This window comes from Xiphophorus maculatus, chromosome 19 (genome assembly GCF_002775205.1).
Source record: "Xiphophorus maculatus strain JP 163 A chromosome 19, X_maculatus-5.0-male, whole genome shotgun sequence".
NCBI classification, from domain to species: Eukaryota; Metazoa; Chordata; class Actinopteri; order Cyprinodontiformes; family Poeciliidae; genus Xiphophorus; species Xiphophorus maculatus.
Genome location: NC_036461.1, coordinates 4374391 through 4396623, shown reverse-complemented (window position 1 = coordinate 4396623; position 22233 = coordinate 4374391). Strand labels below are relative to the sequence as shown.

Genomic DNA, 22233 nt, shown 5'->3' with positions numbered 1-22233 from the left:
GTCTTTTTATGTATGTCATAACTGCAGCTGTCAGTCTTCAGTGACATTTCCACACATGTGGACATTCAAAAAAAGCAACATTTCTTTGTCTTGACTCTTTTCTTCTGTTGTGGGAGGTTGTTGGTCTTCCAAACAACTGGAAATGGTTTTTCATGCATGTGTGTAACAGAGTGCTTCAGTAAGAAGAGGGGTATTAGTTAGACAGGGCTGTCTGGTCTTATTATTTTCCATCTCACTCAGATTTCTGAGGAGAACAGCAGTGGTCTTAACCCTTACAGTTGCTGTGGTACAGATGCACAGTATATTAAATTGCATTGCAATCGCAAAGGAAGTGCTTGGGTGCAATACAATAAGCTCAATACTTTCTATTTATTGTTTTTCTCTTTTCTTTTTCTCTTTCTACCAAACACTGAATGGCAGAAGTCTTCAGTCTGGTGCTTTAGTCACAACTAGCCCCTTTTTTGTTTACAGAGACTTGATAATTCATTTTATTTATAGTTTAAATTTAATTTATTTTGTATATTTAAAATATTGTCCAGCTGTGTTAAATGTTCATTAGAATGTAAAGTTTATTGATATTTGTTTATACCACCGTTACCATTATCGTAGTTGAAAATGATATCGTTTATCACAGTAACTTCTGGGACAATTTATCGTCCAGCAAAAGTTGTTGTTACATTGTGACAGGCCTATTATGTTTATTGCCATGTTGACATTCTCTTTTTTTTTATTATAAAGAATCAATTTAACTAGCTGATTGGACTGTCACTTCTTGACTTCCTTCAAGCAGGAACATAGATTAGTCCCAGTTACTTAAATGCTTCAGAACCACAAATTTGTACTTTTGATGCACTCTGAGGTAATCTTGTAATTCCCTCTTTCTGTGTTAGATTCAAAACAATTATCTCGGTCAAAGACGTTTCAGTCCTTTTAAATAAATGTAAAAAATTCAGCAGGTCTGACCTCTTAGAAAGCAGGAAATTGTAATTCGGCATAACAAATCTGATTGGTGCATCTCTGATGGAAAGAAAAGGGAAGATTAGGCGAAATGTCAGTGAATCGCTGCCAATATTGTCATGGTAACATTCACTACTAGTGAAAGTGTGCATGTTTTACTAATGGTGTCGTCCTTATCTGTAACATCTTTAACAAATGTAATCCTATTCTGTGCTTCAGTGTATTCAGTGTATTTACCTTAGATTTCTGTTTATCAGGAGTTCACATATCACTTTAGGTTTTTGCACACCAGTCAAGTGAATATGGCAGCATTTTTACTTTATGTAAATAAAACCAAAACCATGTAATTGCCCTGTTAGTAATCTTTGTTCCTTTTTAATTGTGTTTCAGAGATCAACAGAGTGCGTAAAGATATGTACAGTGACACAGTGAACGGCCTTGTGGACAGACACCCGCTGGAGCTGCCCGAACCCATCGGACCCATCGTTCACCTGCAGGAGAAACTGTTTGTGCCTGTCAAAGAGTACCCAGACGTAAGTTCACCAACTCTGAGCCTCTTTTCGTTCTTCTCAGTGTTAAAACTTTGAAACAAATGATCAAATTTGTTTCATATCAGAATATTACATTTATATTTATAGTTACTTTGATGTGTGTACTTGGGCGAAAATGTAGGTAAACACCAATTTAAATTAGATAGAAGTGAAATGACCTTTATTGTGCTTTATTAAGCTTTAGGTTTGAGAATACGGGAAATGTCGCCTGGAGTGGGGGGCTTGGGGTGGTACTGGTGGGGGACAGGCGAACGAATGAACGTAAAATGGGGGTTTAGAGGAGGAAATAGACCAGGGGACAGACGAACGAACAAACCTAATGTCTGGGGGGGAGGGAGAGACACGACCAGTAGACCAGGGGACAAACAAAAGACCAGGCGGGGGAAGCAATACGGGATATTTACGGCACCTTCGTTTGTCACACTCGGAAACTCATCTACCAGTCATGAACCGTGGGTGCACTCCTCCACCCGTTTGTTCAGACCGGGATGATATGAAATTTATTGTGCGGTTCGTCCGTAAAGCTACACTTGCACTGTAAGCATCAACTACTCAGCCGCCCGCCATATTCAGTCTATCCACTTACCTGTACAAATACTCCCGCCTTGCTCGTCCCCGCCGTTCGCTTTGAACCAGCAGCTCCGGGAGGAGAAAGGGTGCTGGATACCAGGCATCGCTCCCATCATTTTAAAAATGCTTATTGGTCCCCCGAAAAACCTGGGCATTATCATCAATCAATAAAATCCCCACGGGAAAAACTTGAAAATTGGATGTTATGATGGCAACACTTTAATTTCGTCAACAACTCAAGTGAGAGCTCCACACAACGCAAATAATGTCCCGACTGGAACACGGTGCTCTAAATAATAAAACATAAATTAACAAAGCTTCGAGGCAGATACATTTTCCTCGAGGAATTTTAATAATCGAGGTACTCGAATCATTCGAGGAATCGTTTCAACCCTAAAGTAAAGCTGCTGGTGCTGTGGACTATTTAGCCTTTTCCAGTGTAACACTGGGAGTCAAAGAAATTGATATTATTTGGTTCTAATAGCTGGTAGAGCCTGTAGTTTGATGCTGTTTGCTTGTCTGTTCTACAACCTGAGATACTGAAGCTGATGGAGTTATACCATCATCACAGTTTTGCTCAAGTGTCACAACTACATAATATCTTTTTCATGCAGCTTTATTCTTTATTTGAAGATGAAGATGAAAACAAATAATATTTTTTTCTGTGGAGCCATGTTTCTCTTTAAACCCCATGATGTTTTTTTTAGAGTATGATGTATTTAGATATCGTCGTTGATGAGAAGAGATGGTGCAGATAGAGCAGGTCAGAACCCAGCAGGACATGGAATGAGTTTTTTCCTCCTGGCTTGATAAGACGCTGAGCTCAGCTGCAGCTGACACTAGAACCGGGTTCCAGTGTCTGAACTTGGGCTTAGTCAGTCCTCCACGTCAGATCTTTCATTGTTTCTTCCTGCTAAATTTCCACAGTGAACTTGTGTACATGTTTCCACTTGATGTTTGAACCTGTAACTAAGGCTGCTGCAAACTTGGTGTCAGCGGATCTTTAGTCTTAAATTCTTAAAAACAGAGTAAGTTGAGGGTCTTAAGTTTTGCTACTTAATCTCGTATGTTTTTTTTCTTCCTCGCTTGACTTTTCTGTCAAACAAAATTTGAGTTGCGCAGACATCTTCATTGCTTTCTGTGACTGAAGGCAATTGAGGCTAGCTAGTTACTGATATACCCTTGCTATTTAGCTAGCTTCTTTTGCGTCTATCATGAATGGATACACATTAGTTTATTCATAGGTGCACTCTGTGCACAAAATAACAGAAAAACAAACAAACAAAAAACCTTTTTAATCCTGGCACTATTGGTTACGGTTGTAGACCCATATGCAGTGAGAAGCACAAAGCCAAGACCCACAAAAAGACCTCGACACTTCAGTTTTTGTTATTCTTGATTGTAATATAACAGATACCTTGACCATCTCCTATATTTATATTTTTGTTCTATCTTAAATCTCATTGAAGGCGCCATTAAAATAGTCTTAAAAAGTCTCAAATTGAACTTGCTGACACCCTGTGTAAAAGTTTTCACCACATTTGTTTGTTGTTGTTAAAGCTCACGATAATTGCCACCTGCAACGTTAACTAAATCATTCCCACTACAGAGTGTGAAGTGCAGCATCCTTATGTGGCCTTCGTTCTCACTCTGGATGCTGAGCTTCGTGCAGAATTGTGGCGGTGACTCTGAGTTGTGTTTACAACAAGCTGTCAAGTAAGCCACTAAATTAATTAGGTTTCCCCATTTTGGTCATGACTTCTGGAGATTCACAGCCTAAAAATGACACAGCAAAGGAACACGCACATTTCTCATTCCTGTTTTAGCTCTCCTTCGTCTGCATATAACCTCCAACCTTGTGAGATTTCTAAGTAGAGACGGAAAACTGTAAATGCCAGACAGGAGCTGCCAGCCGCCGAGATGAATGAAATAAATCCTACTTTCTGTGAAACTAGTTTTGCATGGTGAGAACCCCCCCCCCCCCCCCCCCCCAACAATTAAGAAAACTGTAATGCAGTCAGAGCTCCTAGATAATTAGCAGATTTAAAGTCACCACAGCATCGGTATGTGTCAGGAAGGTTTAGCTTGTTCTCTCGGTTAGTTTCCCTCACTTGACACAGACGACGGCGCTTCAGATACTAAAGGTCAGAAAGAGAGTATGAAGTGTTTATGATGGATGAGAAACAGAGGAGTGGACAAAAACTGCATTTCTATCATAATATTTAACTACATCACCATCACCACGTCTGGGAATCAGGATTCAATTATGATTTAATATGCTTCAATGTTATAATAAATTGGTTATTGATGTCACCGCATCCCCAGATCACCCACCCACCTCGCTTGATAAAGAAGTAACAATTACTCTTAAATGTACATACTGTAACAAATATTTGTTTTAGCGGGGTTTTTTTGTTATAATTGCATTGAATTTTCACAAAAGAATGACGCAAAATAACCAGTAATATTTTCTAGGTCTAATATCTACAGCATGTTTTTTTATCTACAGCATGTTCCTATAAGGAACGAATAGAGAAAATTACTAAAGAATGGCATGGAGAAGCAAAATCTGCAAGCAATATTTTTCCAACTACACCATGTTAATATTTTCCAAAAATATTAACATCCCATTAAAGTAAATTCATCTGTTTTTTATAAAGGTTTTGTGTTTTTCTTTATTTTAAAATCTAAAAATAGATACACAAACTGTGTTTTTTTTTTTTAAGACAAATTTCCTGTAGTAGATTTTTATTTTGTCTTTTTGAAAAGGTCTAAATGAGGTCTAACTCTAAACGAGGCTTATTTAACTGGACTGAGGACAAACATGGCTCTTTAGCTTGTAAAGGTCGCAGACCGCTGCCGTACACAAACATACTCTGAGATTAAATATTTTAGACAAAAAATCACAGAATAAGCATCAGAAACATCTGTACCACCAGTGGTCTATGCACACTGGTCACTAAATCTGAACTTCTACATAACGAGTCTAAGATAACCTCCTCATCTATGCTACATTCTTACAGCTCATTTATATTTAGAGCCATGTGACTCTCATTCACCGCTCTCACACCTTCTGCTTTCCTTCAAATGAGGTCATAGTTTAGCTTTAGTATAAGGTTTAATTTAGTCTGACTTCTCCATATCTGCATCTCGATGTTGAAAAATGTATTCCCTCCTCCACCTCCAACCAGCACATAACTTCCTAATATTGTGTAACATTCATGGTTTGCACCCCAGATATATATGTTGCTAGTTGGATGAACTCTTAACTGCTTGTGATATCCATAAAAATACTGATCTATCTTAATATTTTGCAAAATTATTATATTTACATGTTTGCCTAATAAGCTGCAGCTTTAAATGCAACTGCTGGAACTTATAAAAACTGTAGCTGGAGTAAAAACTGGATATTGCAGACAACCAGTGGAAAAATGTTTAGCGGACTTCCTCAAGAGCTGAGCTTGTCATGTTCTGAGATTTAAGAAGTCTGAACAAAGTGAGTCACGATGTCTTCATATCCCGTTTGTATTTTTAGGAAGGATAAAGAGCGTATCTAATTAGATGCAAGGTAAGGGAGTGGATGATGCAAAAAGGGAGAGAGAAAATAAATGAATAACAAAGAAAGGGAAATCTGTCACTTTGTGTCTGCTGCTAAAGGAGAAGAGACCCTGCTGAGGACTCAAAACTTTCAAGCTCATTTCCCAAATTGCACAATTCTTAAAAATATCCAAAGGTTCGCATCTTCCTGACTTCCAGGTTCTCCAATGAAAGCAGATAATGATGTTCTCTGATTTGGCATCACGTCATCTGCTGTAGAAGATTTGGCAGCGTTGATGGGGTTTTTTTTCTCATTTTTTTTGGAGCACTTCTGCTCACTTTTTCCTCAGATTTAAAAACAAAACTCTTCCAACGATTTGCCATCTCTTCAGGCTAAGGTCCCACCCACTCACCAGGCCTCCTGCTACCCGGCTACATGTGCCAGGTCCAGGTTTCTCTAGATAATTAGATTGTCCTGGTGCCTGGTTCCTATGTTGACTCTACCAGAATAACTCTCCTTGCCAGCCCACCTCTGCTCTAATTCCCTTAAGTGTGTCCCTCCTCTGATTTTGTGTTCCCCACTCCACCTCCCTCCACATCGGTCTGCTAATGTGTTTGTGAGTATGACTTATCGCCATCATTCTGTCTGTCTAACCGCCCCCTCACCATTCTTGAAAGTCAGCCATTTCCTGATGTCGTCAGCGGTGCAGAACACTGTCAAGCGCCACCGCGGTGACTGCATCTTGACTGACAGCCGAGTCGCATGCTATCTGATAACTTCAACCTTCAATTAAACCGTATCTATGGCTGGGCTGCTCTCCGAGCAAGCACATGCACATCGCCAGGCAGCTGACTGGCAGCTCCGCGTGTCATTTCCACTGACCTTCAGGCGTCTGATCGCATGTGTCGCAGGTCTTTTGATCGCATGTCTGTTTCTGCTCTAGTCCCCTGCTTGGTATTTATGTTTGTTGAAGCAGAACGCAGTGGTGAGCAGGAGGACTGGTCAGCTGCTGGCTGCAAACACACACGATTGTGGAAATCACCTCTGCTGTGCTGACTGTGTGAAACTGGACTCTGAGTTAACTGGTCAACAGCACCGTCTGAACTCTAGAATGCCTTCAAGCTTGTGAGCGCAGAAGTAGCTGGTTCTCACAGTGAGGAGTGTAAAAACATCAGCTTCTGATGTTTTCCCACATTCAGCGAGTTATGTCACTTGAGCTTGTTAACCTTTCTAATGAGACCCCTTTAAGCCCCAGTCTTCCCTCCTGTGGCCCAACTGTCGTCTCTGAACTAAATAGCCTTGAGGACATCTGCATATTTTTATAATTGGCTTGTATTACTCAGGGACAATAATCAATGTTGGATTTTAAATCAGTTTTGTTCATTAAACAACAGACCCAGTATCTGTCTGCTTTGTTGTTTTAGACAACAAAAAATTGGCTAAACTTTTGTTAGCCGTACAGCTTGAACAAAGATTTGATTCAACAGCTTTTGAACATGAACCTTACATATTTATTGATTCAATTCAAAAACACTTTCATTTAACCTGAAGGGAAATTAAATGTCGCCGTAACTTGTGTGATCTGAGTATCTTAAAATAGTTGTTGTAGATGGTGATTAAAATGATGGATGGAAGAGATGGTTTGAAATCTTTCTGCATCCATTAAACTTCCCTTTTATCTCCTTTGGCATTTCTTTAAAATAACTTCTTAACTCTTCATTTTATCCACCTGGCTAACTTTTATTCATCTTCACTCAATATCCACACTGAAGAGTGTTGTGAGTGTGGCCTGTTGGTGTGGTGCATTCACTGACAGGTAACTGATCAGATTTTAAGTTTCTGAGGGCAGATCAAGCTGAAAATTGTTTGCTTCTGGTCTGCAGCTAATCTCAGAGTGCATCTTTAACAATTTGTCATCAGAACAGGTGAAACCTAAAGTGTGTGTGAAAAGGTAGTGATGGAGCACTTTGAATCATTGTGCCATGCTGTAGTGTTTCACGTTTTGAGAATTAAAGACTTTTAATAGTTTGCAGAGAGAAAATCTCGACTCTGTTTCTCTGCAGTAAAACTGTGCGGACTTTCCTGGTCCATTTTCCCTGGACAAGAAAAGTCATTAAAGTTGTCCCCAGGAGGGTGTCATCACTTATCATGCCAGCTTCTGATATCTTCCTGACCCCCTTAAGTCATTACCAGCGCTGGCAACGTGCCGAAACACTCACCTCAACTCACTTCAGAGTGGTAGGTTAGAGGATTTTACTAACTGCAGCTATCCAGCAATTATGGATGGGGACAATATTTAATGAACTGATGGCTTTCTACTTACCTATTCGATGAGTAATTATAATAATAACTTAAACAAGGATAATTTAGTTTTTTTTCTTTCGAAGCCAGTTAACTTGATAAATGACAACAGTATAAGCTTTCAGGGCATTAATGGGAACACCTCCAACAGCAGCTTGCGTACCGGTGCTTTGATACTGTAAGCGAACAGTCCTCTGTGCTTCCTCACCCCGTCTGTCTGTGCATCATTAAGCTGAGAGGCAGAGATGTGAAAAAACGAGGAGGAAGGACGAAGGAAACAGGTTGACCACACACGGATCACAAGTGTCACTGGGGACACGGTGTCGGCTTTTATCTGCAGTATCGGATACAGCGTTCACATGCCAGATCCCACTGATAGAGGATTCCTGAGACCAATACAACAGTGGCACCTCTGAATAATTAAAGAAGGGAAATGATTGGCGAGGATTTATTCCCTGTGGTTTGATGATAATAATGTGACCACTGGGGTACGAATAAAAACGTATTACTCGAACTGATGCACTAAGATGGATGGATGGATGGATGGATGGATAATTCAAATGAGCGTCACTCCTTTTATTCTCCGTCTTTTGCATTTCCATCCGGATTGTAACACTAAAATAAACTTCAACAGAATCCACAAATAGAGCTATAGATTAGGAGCAGCACGCCAGGTATGTTGATTAGAGAGTGATTTAACTCCTGCAGGGTTTTGGGGTGAACATGTCACTACTTGAATCCTTAATTTTCACTTCTTTACCACTCTAGTTCCTTGTGAGACATCCTAAATAAAATGGCTGCTGCCTCACATCTCCAAGTAGTTTTGATTGGATGGACAATAAAGATAATTAAACATTTAACTTTTAACAATAAAGTCTAATATAAAACTATGATTTCTCAAAAACAGCCAAAAGATACAAGACTGTCTGTGTCTCTATTGGCAATTAAAAACTACGAATACAAGAAATTCCTCCATATTGTGGAACACAGTTATGACATATTTTGTTTTAAATGTTATACATGATCTAGAGTCCTGAAAATGATTTCCAACATTTCTGTAGACCCCACACATGCTGGACACAAATTGATTGGATTTTTGCCCACAGACTTGCACTATGTGCTTAAACAGTTTCTTCCCTCAGGCTGTGTCTCTGATGAACTCTGATTAATACCATGCATATTTCTCTAATTCAACCCTTATTTTGCTTTTTTCATACATTATATTTCAAGCTTCCATACTGAGAGCAAAGTGAAACTAAAGTCAAATTCCATGTTTGAATTTGACTTTAATCTTAATTAAAGTCAAATTAATTGACTTTAAAAATCAAGTTAAAGTCTTTAAAGCTAAAGACTTTAACTTTAATTTGCACAAACATTGACAATTAAAAAATTACCTACTCACCTCCAGAGCACCAAAATCAATTTAGTCACATCACAGCTTTTTATAACTTGATGTTAATTGACTGTTAGTTGTGATTTATTCTCAAATCACTTCTTCATTTATGGTAACTGTACAGGAGCCTGTCAATTATCTGTCAGTTGTTTACATTGATGGTGATGTCCCACTGTGTGAGAGGGGTTCTGCAGTTCTTCAGGGTTTCACTGACATTTCAAAACCTAGTCAGCAAAGGCAACACTTTCAACTGTCTTTAACATCTTATTAGTATTTTGCATGACCAGCTTGATTTGTAACACCCCTGATCTCCCTTTGAGCTGGTTAACAGTTACCTTGAATGCCCTTCCTGTTGTCTGCTGAACTCTTAACTCTCTGAACAGCTAACACTGTTTCCTTCCGAATGGCTATTTTCACACTCTGTGCTTCCTGTGAATTCATTTTTTAACACCTCACTGCTGCTGAAAGTTACAAACTTTGAGTGTTTTTCCCAGCAGTTAGCATCTTTTTCACAGGAGCGTTGTTAGCAAAAGTTGTTAGCTCTTAGTCTTAGGTATGGTGCATTTGTAGTTTTCAACCAGCTGATCAACGATCTGCGTCGATCAAGCTGAAAATCAACCAAACTCAGTCTCCAGCTGACTTCTCTACATTTCTAGTAAGTAGGATTGTGGTTGCAGGACCTTGTCAACAAACTGAAAGTAAATATTCCAGCCTAAAGATGAACCAGTGATTTAAAGGGATGAAGCCAGCTGGTGGCCAGAGGGGTTGTGTGTGGTAAAAAAAAAAAGATTGATTTGTGCATTTAGAGAGCATTAAACACAGGAGGATGAGAGATAAGCACATCAGGAAAGGCAAGATCCTGTTTTGTAAGCGAAAGAGGAAAGGGAAGCCTGTGTAGTCACCAGGAGCTATGAATGGATGTAGAAAGGAAGATGTTGGAGGGTGTTATGCAAGTTATTCCACTGTAAATTCCAAAATACTTACTTGAAACAAGACTCAACAGAAGCCTGAGGAACTGCAGAGCAGTGCAGTGTTAAAATGATTGGTATGATAAGTTCAGGGTAAGTGAGAAGATGTAGAGAAATTGAGAGATTGAGCAGGATGATGGAACCTGGTGCACCGCCGTTCCACCTTACTTTGATGCGATGCACTGAATGAACTCCGTCCTATTTCCATAAGCCCGACTGGCTAATACACGATTGGTATTCTGGTGCCGGCCTCGCCCCGCTCTTCGATAAGCCTTCCGCGTACACAGCCAGAGCCCTCAGCATGATCTCATTTCCTGTCTCCCCACTACCACAAACAAACGCAGTCAAAGACACAATTGTTGTGACCATTGTTCATGGAGCTGCTGTCATCTCTCTTTTGTTCGCTCGCATCTGTGGAAGAAAAATGCCAAAAGCAGAAATCTGTGCACAGAAACTTCTACGACCATCAGCTGTAGGTGTCGAGGACGTCTACAAGAGTTCACTCTGTACTTTGTGTTTCACACACACACACAGGGGAGATGGTCACAACATAACCCGCCTGTGGAGCAGCGATAACTATGGCCAAACAAAAAGCCCTTTAATGTCAGACTGAGCCTTTGTCTTGAAGGGGGCTTTGTATGTACACAGCTGTGTGAATGTGCGAGATTTGAGTTTTTTAGTAAAATAATTATTTCCACTATCCAAAGCCTTTAGAATAAATGTATATTTTACCCTTAGTATGGCAGGCTGTTATAGATAACTTGACACTTGGAAAAGGAATGGAGACTCCGATTTAGTAGATTTAGATTGAAGTATAGTCTATCATCCATAGACCCATTCCCCCCCCATTGAAACTCATTTAGAGCCACAATATCTACTGTAGTCATTTTTAAAGAACCACCTATTTATTTCTATTTTTAGGCTTTAAAAATAAAAACATAAAACATTTTCAAAAAGAGAATGGATACATTTTCTTACATGGTGACGTCGATATTTCTGAAAAAGAACTTTGTCTCCCATCTTATGACAAGAGAATTAGATGGGATGTTTTCACACCCGACAGTCCAGTAGACTCAGTTGCAACAGTTGTTACATTTTCAGCTGACGTGGTTGGTTTTCACAATGCTGCACGGTGTCAAATGATCCAAACTCTTTGAACAACGTTTTTGTTCGACTGACTTGACTGTTTGTTATGGTTGTATTTACCCAGAATGCCGTGCGCTTGAAGTGGTCTCTGGTTACATATCCATCTGAACCACTTCCAAGTTCCCTTCAAACCAACCGAGACCTAGGTTTTTAGGCGGATTGCTTTTTTGGTCGACATATAAGTTTGATTACACATTCACACCTCCCCGAATGAATCAGACTTTCTAGACAATAAAAACTAGAGTTTAATTAAAGCGGACTAAACAGAGCTGGTGTGAATATTCAGTTTCTTGGATCTGAACCTTGTCCATCAACAACCCTGTTGCCGGTTCACCTCTCTGCTTTACTTGGAGCTTTTTAAACAGAACCTCCTACAGGAGCTACAGGTTTCAGAGATGTTCTGTTCGGTTGTGTAGCCATTACACATTATGCAATTTTCCCATTGTTGGATTTTTTTAAATCTCTTTTTTGCACATCATCAACGTCAAGGACAAACTCTATCCCACCCTGCAATGAGTCCTATGAAGAATATAATCAGTGTTATTTATTCACCCATCAGTGGCCATTATTTTAATCCTGATTGGGGGACTTTTGAGCAAGTGCTACTGACTACATCTCCATATTGTTTTGGGATACATTGTCCTAAAATGTAGCCGTTACATCTCATGTTGCTAATTGACAGCTTTGCCAGACACAACACCTGCTCACACACACAGTCAGTGTGATCCACACAGATGGAGCTGAAGACCCTGTAGACTGGGAACGTGCCGGCAGTGTTGGTCCTCAAATATTTAGCTGCCGTCCTCGGCAGAAGAGGGTCAGCTCACCCGGCCTGGCCTCTCTCCACGTCTCTCTTCTTCCCTCCATCAGGCCGCTGCTGTCTGTCGGAAGCGATTCTCATCAACATTTATGTCCCTGTGAACACTTTCTGCCATCACTTGTACGGAGATATTAGTGACTCTGAGCTGTGCAAAGAACAGGACATTGAATGTGCTCTGCAGTACTTTCAGGTTTTTACAGCCAGACTGAACCTCAGGCATTATTTGCTGCTTCTTTTTCAGTCTGTTTGATGTGTGGAGCTTAATTTGTAATTCACTGTATGTGTTTAATGTATTCATGGTTGTAAATCTTATGGGATTTAAAATGATGGAAGATTTTTGCAGCCATTAGAATAGTGTGAAATGTCATAGTTTCTCAACTCCCCCCAACCCCACCCCCAAAATAAAAACAAAACTGTAATTATTTTAAAAATCATTCCTACAACAAGCAAACAAGAAACCCTGCCAGTAGTAAAGGAGTTTAACACCCACGTTTCTGTCACTGCAGCTTCCAGGTTAGAAGCTATGTGTGGTGTTGGAGCACCACTGTAAAGCTCAGAGCGAGGGGCTCACCCTTGTTCGCTTTGGTTGTGTGATGCAGACAGACAGCTGTGTTCTGGGCTTTTATTTACCTACAAGCCAGAAGCAGAGCCACGCGCTGACCACCGAGGACGTGTGTCCTCACATCCCTCTGCTGGCACGCTCCGCAGAACGTACCCTCTGCACTAGTTCTCTGATTAGAGTTAATCAAACAGACAGTTGCCTTGTGACAAAGAAACGGGCTTAAAGCATGTGTGGCCACATGCTTTGATTATCCGTAGGGTGCCAGCGTCTTTCTGGCCACAGGGTGTGTCCTTCCTGGTGGAGACTGGCCAGGGATGCAGGCAAGTTTGTCCGACAAGGACAAAAACAACAACAGCCTGGAGTTTTAGATTCTCCTCTCTTGTTTTTGATCAAACTGTGTTGGAAAACTATAAAATCTCAAATCCTTCTGTAACCAAATGTAATTTCTCTGATCGTATTAAAGACACATTTTGACGATTTTCCCGTGCAGCTTAATATCTCAGGATCTTCCAAATTGCCCAGGTGGTTTTTTTGTCTGTTTCCACTGTGGGATCTAAAAATGAGCAGTATGTTTAAATTATATATGTCAAAGCTAAAAAGGGTCATGCCTCCTAATGCTGGAGAATAGACAAACATCTTTCTCAGCTTGTGAGGGTCTAATTTAGACGCTGGGAGTATTTCTTGTTCCCAAAGCTGTGATTTTTAGTGGTTATATTTTCTTATGTATCCTAACTCAAATCTTTATGGAAAGGTGTCACTGGATCGAATGAACCAAATTTCACTGATTCACACTTCCACACTCTTGGTTTTCTTTTATATTCAGAGATATATGTATTTTAAAATGGTATTAAGAACATAATCTAAAGCAGGAGTTGGAATCACAGCCTGTTCTTTTAAAGACATAACTCATCATTTCAAAGCTTTTATGCTCCGAGTTTGAATTGAAGTAATTTCTAACAGAAAGTTTGTAATATCTACAGAGTTTTAATATTTGAGATTGATGCAATTTAAGATTACTTGTTTGAAATCCTTCCTACCCCCTCCCAAAAAAAGCTTTGTAAATGGCTTCTCCACTGCCACAGATGCTAAGATTTCATTCTGTATTTGATTCTCTGCTAAGGTTTGGTGATTTCAATAATGCATTTGAATTCAAGCACCATAAATCCATTAGGAATGCCTGGCATTGACTGTTTGAAAACAAAAGTAGTATTTGCTCCTCTTGCATAATTTAAAATTAACAGCTATATAAACTTCTGGAAACAAAATTTCAGAATATTTAACCAAACTTAACCCATAGTTCTTTTTTTTAGAAGGTAATGCAAGAGGTTAATTTTTTTTTTTGCCATTTAAGCTATTTTTAACTCAACTAAAAAGAAAAAAACAACTTCTTCATGTGAGCCATTTTATGATTTTTAGTAGTACTTTAGGTAAGAAGCTGCTGTCAGTCACATTTCCTCACAGATCAGTCCTTTCTTTCATACCCTGTGTGATTCCAGGAGATTCACCGGTTTTATTTTCTTGTCTGTATTCACAGTATAACTTTGTGGGAAGAATCCTCGGTCCCCGGGGACTCACTGCCAAACAGTTGGAAGCAGAGACGGGATGCAAAATTATGGTGCGAGGAAAGAGCTCCATGAGAGACAAGAAGAAGGTAAACTCATCAGCCTTTCTCTGATTCTTCTTCCACACAATTAATACCAAATATGTTTTGCTTCTACTGGCTTATTTTTTCTCCTCTCTGTCTGCAATGATTTATTGTCTCTTTGGGAAAGTTACACGACATTATGAAATTTGGTGGTATGCTGGTCACACAAGAACTTCCCAGTGGGCCTCCAGAAACACGAGGCAGGGACACGCTCAGTTGATGCCTGCTGTAACATCTGATAGCGCTGTTTGCAAAGCGCTGCGCAGCAGAAAGTGCAGGAGGCGGTAGTAACGGCTCATGCCGGGGGCCGTGTCTATATCTGGAGCTTCTGTGCTGAGATTGGAAACATACAAATAACCGTATACAGTGTTAAACACATAGAAATGTGTACAGCTTTGCAAAAAACCTTCCTCCTTCTCCCCTCATACTAGAAAAATAAGGTTGTCAAGTTTAAACAAACTCTTCATCCATTAAATTCAGACCATCAAAAACAAAATTGAAATAAGACCTTATGTTATTTACTCTATCTACTAAAACCTTTTAACCTTTTGCAATTTTTAAACTATGAACACCTACATTTTGAAAAATCTGAGAATGCTGAACCACAAATTGGGTGTATACACACTTTTTTCTTCCACTAAACCTTTCATTGATATGCCTGGGTACATCACTCTTAGATTTTGTGGCTTTCCCTCTTTCAACTGTGTACAACATAATTGTGTTGACTAGCGAATAACATTTCTGTACTACTAGCGCCAATCGCTAAGCATTGAAATGAACAGAAATAAAAACTTGAAATATATTACTCCACATAAATAATAGATAAATGTAACTTTTTGAACTGAATTACTAAATTAAATCACCTTTCTGCTGACCTGTTGATTTATTGAAATGCACCTGCAGAGGCTTTAGTTGCTCTGCTTTGCCAGACAGGGGTGCTATATTGCAGTTCATTCAAATAAGTCAGAGCACCCTTTGGAGTGACAGGCACCTTTTCTGGCCGCTCCCCCCCACCCCACTGAGTGTATGATGCATCATGAAAACCTGACAGTGCCTGAGCAGATGAAAACACAGAACGACACAGATTTTCAGTTGAGTCATAATCTTAGAAATGCCACTGTGCTGCAGGGACAGCTTTTCCATCCCTTCCCTTCTCTCTCCTTTCATTCCCTTTGGTACGTATGTTTTCTAGCAAAATGAGATGAAGACCCTCTGCAATGTTTTTTATTTATTTCTTTTTGTTTTGAGTTTGATCCAGAAATGGTTAAAAGAGATTGAGAATCGTTAAGCAGACACGTTCTTTAGACATTAGTCTTAGTTCATTGCTAAAATCTATGATTTTGTTCCTAATCTCCGTCTCTTCTAAAACTTAATGATGCATGCTGGTTTATGTATTTCTTTTCTGTCTGGTGCTGCAGCTGGTTCTGCTGCAGGCTTTTTTATGTACTCTGCTGACAAAAAGGAGAATATACTGTAATGTTGAACACTGAGATGCACTTTGGAGGCATGGTTTTTCTTATCAAATCAGAGGATCACCTGAAATATGAAATAGTTTTACAACTTTAATCAGCATTTATTTTCTTTACCATGGCCTGATTTCCAGTTTTCTTCATGCTGATCTTGACTTGGATTAAATTTTTTAACCTAAGGACTGTAATACAACAAAAGGGTTTCCCTGGTTCTTTTCTAGAAGTACAAGCTTTTACAGAAAGTAAAGAATTGTAAACTTATCTACATTTGTGTATCATATCATATGCCTTTAGTTTTTTTTTTTCTTCCTTTTTTGGCTTAAGTGCGTTACAGACATGCAGCTGGAGGGTGAGTTTAAAGAAGAAAGATTTCTGAATTTTGATTTATTCAATAAAGAAAAGAAAAAAAACTTCTTGGCTCACAAATGACCATTTAGAGCCAATCAGTGTTGAATTCTGACCTCGGGCTGATTGGTACATCTGTTTTTTAATCCTCAATAAATCATGACCTTCCTTCCTCCTTGTCAGTCCTCCGAATATTCCATTAAAGTGCTGATAAGCTGTTAAAAACATCATGTGGAAAGGATCTTGCTGTCTCCCAGCATTTACATCCATAATCAGAATAATGGGCTGAAAGATTTGCTTGCAGGGCCCCAGCAGCGCCTGGATCAGACCACGTATGTGTGTCATAGCTGTGGCTCAGCCACGAACAAAGCCGCAGAAGTAGCTTCCAGTCACCGGTTCCTCAACCTCAGTATATTCAGCCTGATGCCCTGTGGCAGCGGAGGATGCCACAGCAGCAGCAAAGCCAGTGTGTTTATTCAGGATCCATTAGCGGCAGCATTTTTATGCTCTCAATAATTCAGCTGGTTACTCCCCCTTGGGCCGCGCTGCCTGACAGGGAGCCGGCTCACTGGAGCTCCGCAGTGGGAGAGAGTCAGGCAGGCGGAGGGGATGAAGCAGCAATGTTACATAAAGCACAATAGTGAAGAAGAGGATACAAAGTCGGTACGGAAAATGATAAAAATATGGTGAATAATTTGAAGTGTGTGAAACACTTTTATCCCTTCTGAGAACTTGCAGAAATAATTGCATAATAATTTGTGTGTATTACACAATATTGCACCATTTCTACAACCTTTATCCTATGGAAGGGATGGTTGAACATTTCCTGTTTAAAGTTTAATTATTTACAACAGGTACTGCTCAAGCCTGTAATTACCAAACACTAATACAAGGCACCTGCACATCCTTAAAAAGTCTTAAGATGGCCTTATATACGTTAATTTCAGGTCTTAAATGTTGCCATAGTAAGACTATTTAATCCTGGATATTCTATGATTTTGGTTTTTTGCATTTTTTTTTCTTTTTCTTCTCTGTCAGGCAAAAGTTTGAGTTGTACGGAAACGACGACATTGCCTTCTCCGACTCCAGGCAGTTGACGCCACCAGGAGCTAGCTGCTAATATACCCTTGCTAGCTATCTGGCTAGCTTTTTTGCCGTTTATCATGGGTTATGTACAAATTTATTGTGGGTTAGCTCTTTTTTTTGTACATTTCTGTCACAGTGCAGGCCTTAAATTTCATTCATAATGGTCTTAAAAAGGTCTTAAATTTGAGTTGGGGAAACCTGTAGAAACTCTGTAATAGTTCACCTCTGCTACATTATTAGAGAAAAGATTTAATTTCTTCTATGCTTTTTAGTTCTTGCTGTACTTCACCGGTAAAACATTTAACCAAAGAGAAATTTATTATTTGACTCTGTCATTGATGCTGTGCTTGGAGTTTCTGTTGTTAACAAATCAAAGCATCTAGTACCTGCTCACGTTATGAAATATTTAGGTTTTTAATAATATGGCAGCTTAATGAAAAATGTGAAATCGTTTCTGCCTTCTTATAAGAGCTGCACAATATATTGAATGTGTTTATAACTGCAACACTGCTGTGTTGCACAAGGTATGCCAATATTTGGAAAACCTATGGTTTTAAAACCATAAAAAGTTTCCAAACTTTCTTCAGTTTAAGTTTTTTTTCTGGTTAGTTTTGGTCAGTCACATGGAACTGTCCGCAGACTCATATTTCATAGTTTCTCTGGATAAAGGATTTTCAAGTGGTTTCTCTTTTTTTTTTTTAATCATTTTTCATTTCTGTAATCATTGTTACTAACATCCAGAAGGACTCTCAGAAGCCATCTTCCTATCAAAGCACCATATGTTGCTATAGCTTTGGTCTCCTTTTATTCATTTCACCCACAAATAATGCCGAACAACGGCAAGAACAACATCAATTAAATTACAGATTTGTTCTATCGACCACTGCACACGCACAGAGGGGATTCCCCTTCCCGTTCGCCAAAGCAATTCCCTAATTCTATTTAGTCTCCTTCACAGTGCGATTACAGTCAGTGGTGCAGACATCTGTTTTATTTAGACCCACTCTGAAAATCCTTTCAGGCTTGCAGTTTAAGAAACGCTCTCCATCAAATGAATTTTTATTTCTTTTTTCTTTTTTTTTGCTGATTGTGCCAACACATAACAACTAAAACTGTCGTATCAGCACGATCTCTGACAGAACAGAATTGGTCTTCAGCTGCTGCCAGCCAGTAGATGTTGTTACAGCGTGCCTCGTACATTTCGTTCCCTACCAACTACCACGACATTTGCAGCCTGTGTGCTACATTTTATTAGCCTCTTGGCACTAAAGTAAATCAATTTTAGTTTTTCTTTTTCTATTTCTCATCTTCGACTATGTTCACTGAAACCTTTGTTCCTGCATCGGTATTGCTGTTATCACATTTCCCCCCATTGTCTGCAAATGACAAGAAACTAATGTGATCATTCAGGGCACGATGGTGACATACGGCTGAAGGTTAGGCTACTGCTCAATGTTCGCCTTACTTTTTAATAACCTGGGCTCAGATGTGCTGCTGTATCATCTTTCCAGGAAGATCTAGAAGTCGTGGCATTTAAGTGAACTGTTCAATGCCCTTCTTCTTGCCCTCTCTGACCTTTCAGATTTTAGCGATCATGTTGTATGTTATTATATTGGTATTATTAAAAAGAAATCCACCCCTATATCTAGACTTATAAACATTTAACCTCTTTTTTTTTTCCTGGGGGTATTTTAAATCATCTTTATTATTTTGCTTGGCCTTAATTACTTCGTCCTGATTTGGAAAAGTCTTTATGGTAAAGGTACAACAGAGCATTAACTGGCATTGTTGATAGAAGAAAAAAAGTCCATAGAGGAGAACATTTCTGACAAAAAAAACCTCTTAAATTTCTAGTTTAATTTAACATATTTACAAAACAACTTGTATATTCACTGATTTTGAAAAGTTAATTTGCAAGACATAAAGTAAAATTCTCCATAGTTACAGGCATAATTTTACAATGATGCAATAGATGTCTTTTGATATTATTATAAAGTTTGACGTTTCAAAAATAACAGAAAGTTTACTAAGATTTTAAAGTAAGTATTTGTTACAAAAAGCAACAGAAATCTTCTAATACCGAAGTGGTAAATTTAGAAGATGCACACCTGAATATTTTCCAAGGTATAAATGAATATAGAGTCGGCACCCTATAGATATTCTGATACAGAAAAAATGCTCTGATATAAAAAAAGTTCTGCATCCCTTAGAAGACTTCTGTCATTTTTCGGACCTCAATCTTGGTGCATTTCTGTTATTTTCCTCTAACTTTAAGAGTTATTTTTATACAAAGTTCTAATGTTATGATGTGTTAGCATCTTGGTTTTAATATTGTAAATTTGGGCTTTTAATTTTTTTTGTAATCAGAGAATACGAAACTTTTCCCTTGCAAACATATGAATTTAATCTCAAAAGTTACATTTTTTTTTGGTGGAAAAAATTATTTCCGCCATTATTTTTCTTTTATCTACAATGGGTACTATGGAGCAATGCAAAATAATGCATGTAGTTTAACATATGGTCATAAAGGTTTATAATTTCAAGGGCCAGGTTGTATCCTTACATATAGTCCAAAGTAGCATATAGGCTTCATGCAAAGGCTTTGACTGAAATTAGGTGCGTCCTTCAGGAATGGATGAAATTCTATTTGGTTTCTGATGTGGACTTTATGGTTTGAATAAAGATGGAAGACGTTGATGGTGAAAGCTTTTTAAAAACTGATGAGAAAGAAGGCAGTTTGAGGGGGAAACAAACACCTGAAGTGTTTTATAATATCTTCTTTTCATGTAGCTTTGTCGATGATGGGAAGAGTCAGGTATTTAGGTTTACTGGACTCAAACTGAAGGTTGTAAACTGTATACTACAAACAAGTGCATCTCAATAAATGACCATATTACTGAAAATATCCCATATATTCATTACACACAGATTGATATATTGCAAGCATTTTATTTCAGCTAATGAAAACAAAATTCCTCAGAAAAGTATATTACATAAAAATCTCCCAAAAAATGCATAAACGTTGGCTTACTGAAATGTATATCCATGTGCTGTACAATGTATTGGTACAGAAAATGGAAGATGAAATTTCTATTTGTAAAGCAGACACGCTTATTGCTAAAGAAGGTCACTATATCCAGTCATATCATTAGGAAGTTAAGTGGAAGGAAAAAGGCTGGTATTGACAGAATTTAAGTTGATTTGGACTCCAGGTCCAGTGTGAAGTCAGAAACCAGTTTGGGAGCCATGTCACCTGCTTTGGTTGGACCGCTGTGTTCAGCCTGTAAGGTCTACCAGGATATTTTAGAGCACTTCCTGTTTCTCTGCCCTGATAAGCCTTGTGGATTTCTCCATCCTGAAGCATTGAGTGTATGCTGTTTCAGAAGGCCACCATTTCATTTTAAAAATTCTTATTTTTATTGGGTTTCATGCCATATTGTAATAGTCAAAGAAAATTCTGCTTCCTGTAACAGAAATAACAGCTTAAAATTCTAATACACAGTGTTTACTAGGTGCTCCTGTAAGCAACGTTCACTCTTTGAATTTGTGCTGAGATTTAGTCTCAAAAAATGTAGAACTCTTATTGTATTTGACTGAAACCAGCTCCCCTTCGTACGGTTCCAGCGGAGCGGTTTGTCTGGACACCTCAGAGTTTTCCTCCTGGCTCTCGTCTCTGTTCTCGCCTTTCTAACCTGCCTCCCCCCTCTGGCCTTCATCCTGTTTGTCATGCTGTCACTTTCTCTCAGAGGGAGCGGTGACCTTGTCATGGTGTGTGTTGGGTGCATTTGCGTTTTGTGAAGCTTCGCGTGCAGGTTAGTGCATCCTCTGCAACTCTAATCGACTGCAGTCTGAACTAAACTCCAGCTTGACTGAACTCAACAGCCTGTAGCTGAAATTACAGATGTGTTGTTTATTATCGTCATACTTTTGAACAGGAACAGAGTAAATCGCCTGTCTGGAAATCCCGATCCCCCCCAACAAATAGTGGCTCCGCTGCCTAAACTAGCCCCAATCACTCCCTCCATCGCCCCACCCACATGCAGAAAAGGGGAAAACGCGAGAGCAGAATATTGAACGAACTTGTGTGCGTGTGTTGTAAAGAGCAGTGCCATGGAAACAGCTCTGTGTGGAGTATAAAGCAGGTGGGTGGCACTCAGCTCAGACTCTGAAGCTGTGTGCGTGCGTGCCTCCTCTCCTTTACTTTGCAGGTCTTGTTGACCGTATAGAAGCGAAGTCGACGGGACGCCTGCAGAGCAACGCTGTGTATTGTTAGTAATTAGACACACTCACAGTAGCTCACCACTCAAATAAAGTCTGATCTGAAGTTGAGGCTGGTTTTTAGGAGTTGAAGTAAACAACTCTGCTTTAATCACTAGTCTGCTAATCGGCGCCACCAGCAGGGGGGTAAGAACTTGTCAACATGAGGTTTTGAAAACTTTTTTTCTCTTTTTAAGTGGATATTTTATCTACCTTTGTCCTTATTGATCAATATTGATCAAATTAATGTAGACCCCTTTAGGTTAATGGTTGGTTTCAAAATAAGTTGTGCAACTCTTTGCCATACAGCACTCTCACTGCTAACTTTCTGGATTAAGTAGTTATTATTTAACATTAAATCCATCAAATATAAAACATTTGTCTCAAATAGCCATGGGAGGACATCAGACTCAGACTCTGACTCTGACTGTCTGACTGATGCTCATCTGGACTAAGAGATAATTATACAAAAGTTGAAAAATTTAATGAATAACATGATTTAAATGCTTTAATTGATTGATATAATTGATTTTAAACTAAAAATTAAAAATGATTCCTACCACTGTGCAATTATGTCAACACTGGGATTATTAAAAGTTTGAAAACGACATTTGTAATATTTAGT

General features: G+C 39.0%; 1 protein-coding gene across 6 annotated transcripts in view; it reads left to right on the top strand.

Annotated features, from left to right (window-relative positions):
* Positions 1-22233, top strand: part of LOC102237865 (protein quaking-A) — an 87902-nt gene that overhangs the window by 29912 nt on the left and 35757 nt on the right. For all 6 annotated transcript variants that reach the window (XM_005801088.2, XM_023352975.1, XM_014469551.2 and 3 more), the window contains exons 2-3: positions 1348-1490; positions 14341-14457. In XM_005801088.2, the coding sequence (XP_005801145.1) occupies positions 1348-1490; positions 14341-14457 (260 nt within the window). The remainder of the gene's footprint in view (positions 1-1347; positions 1491-14340; positions 14458-22233) is intronic.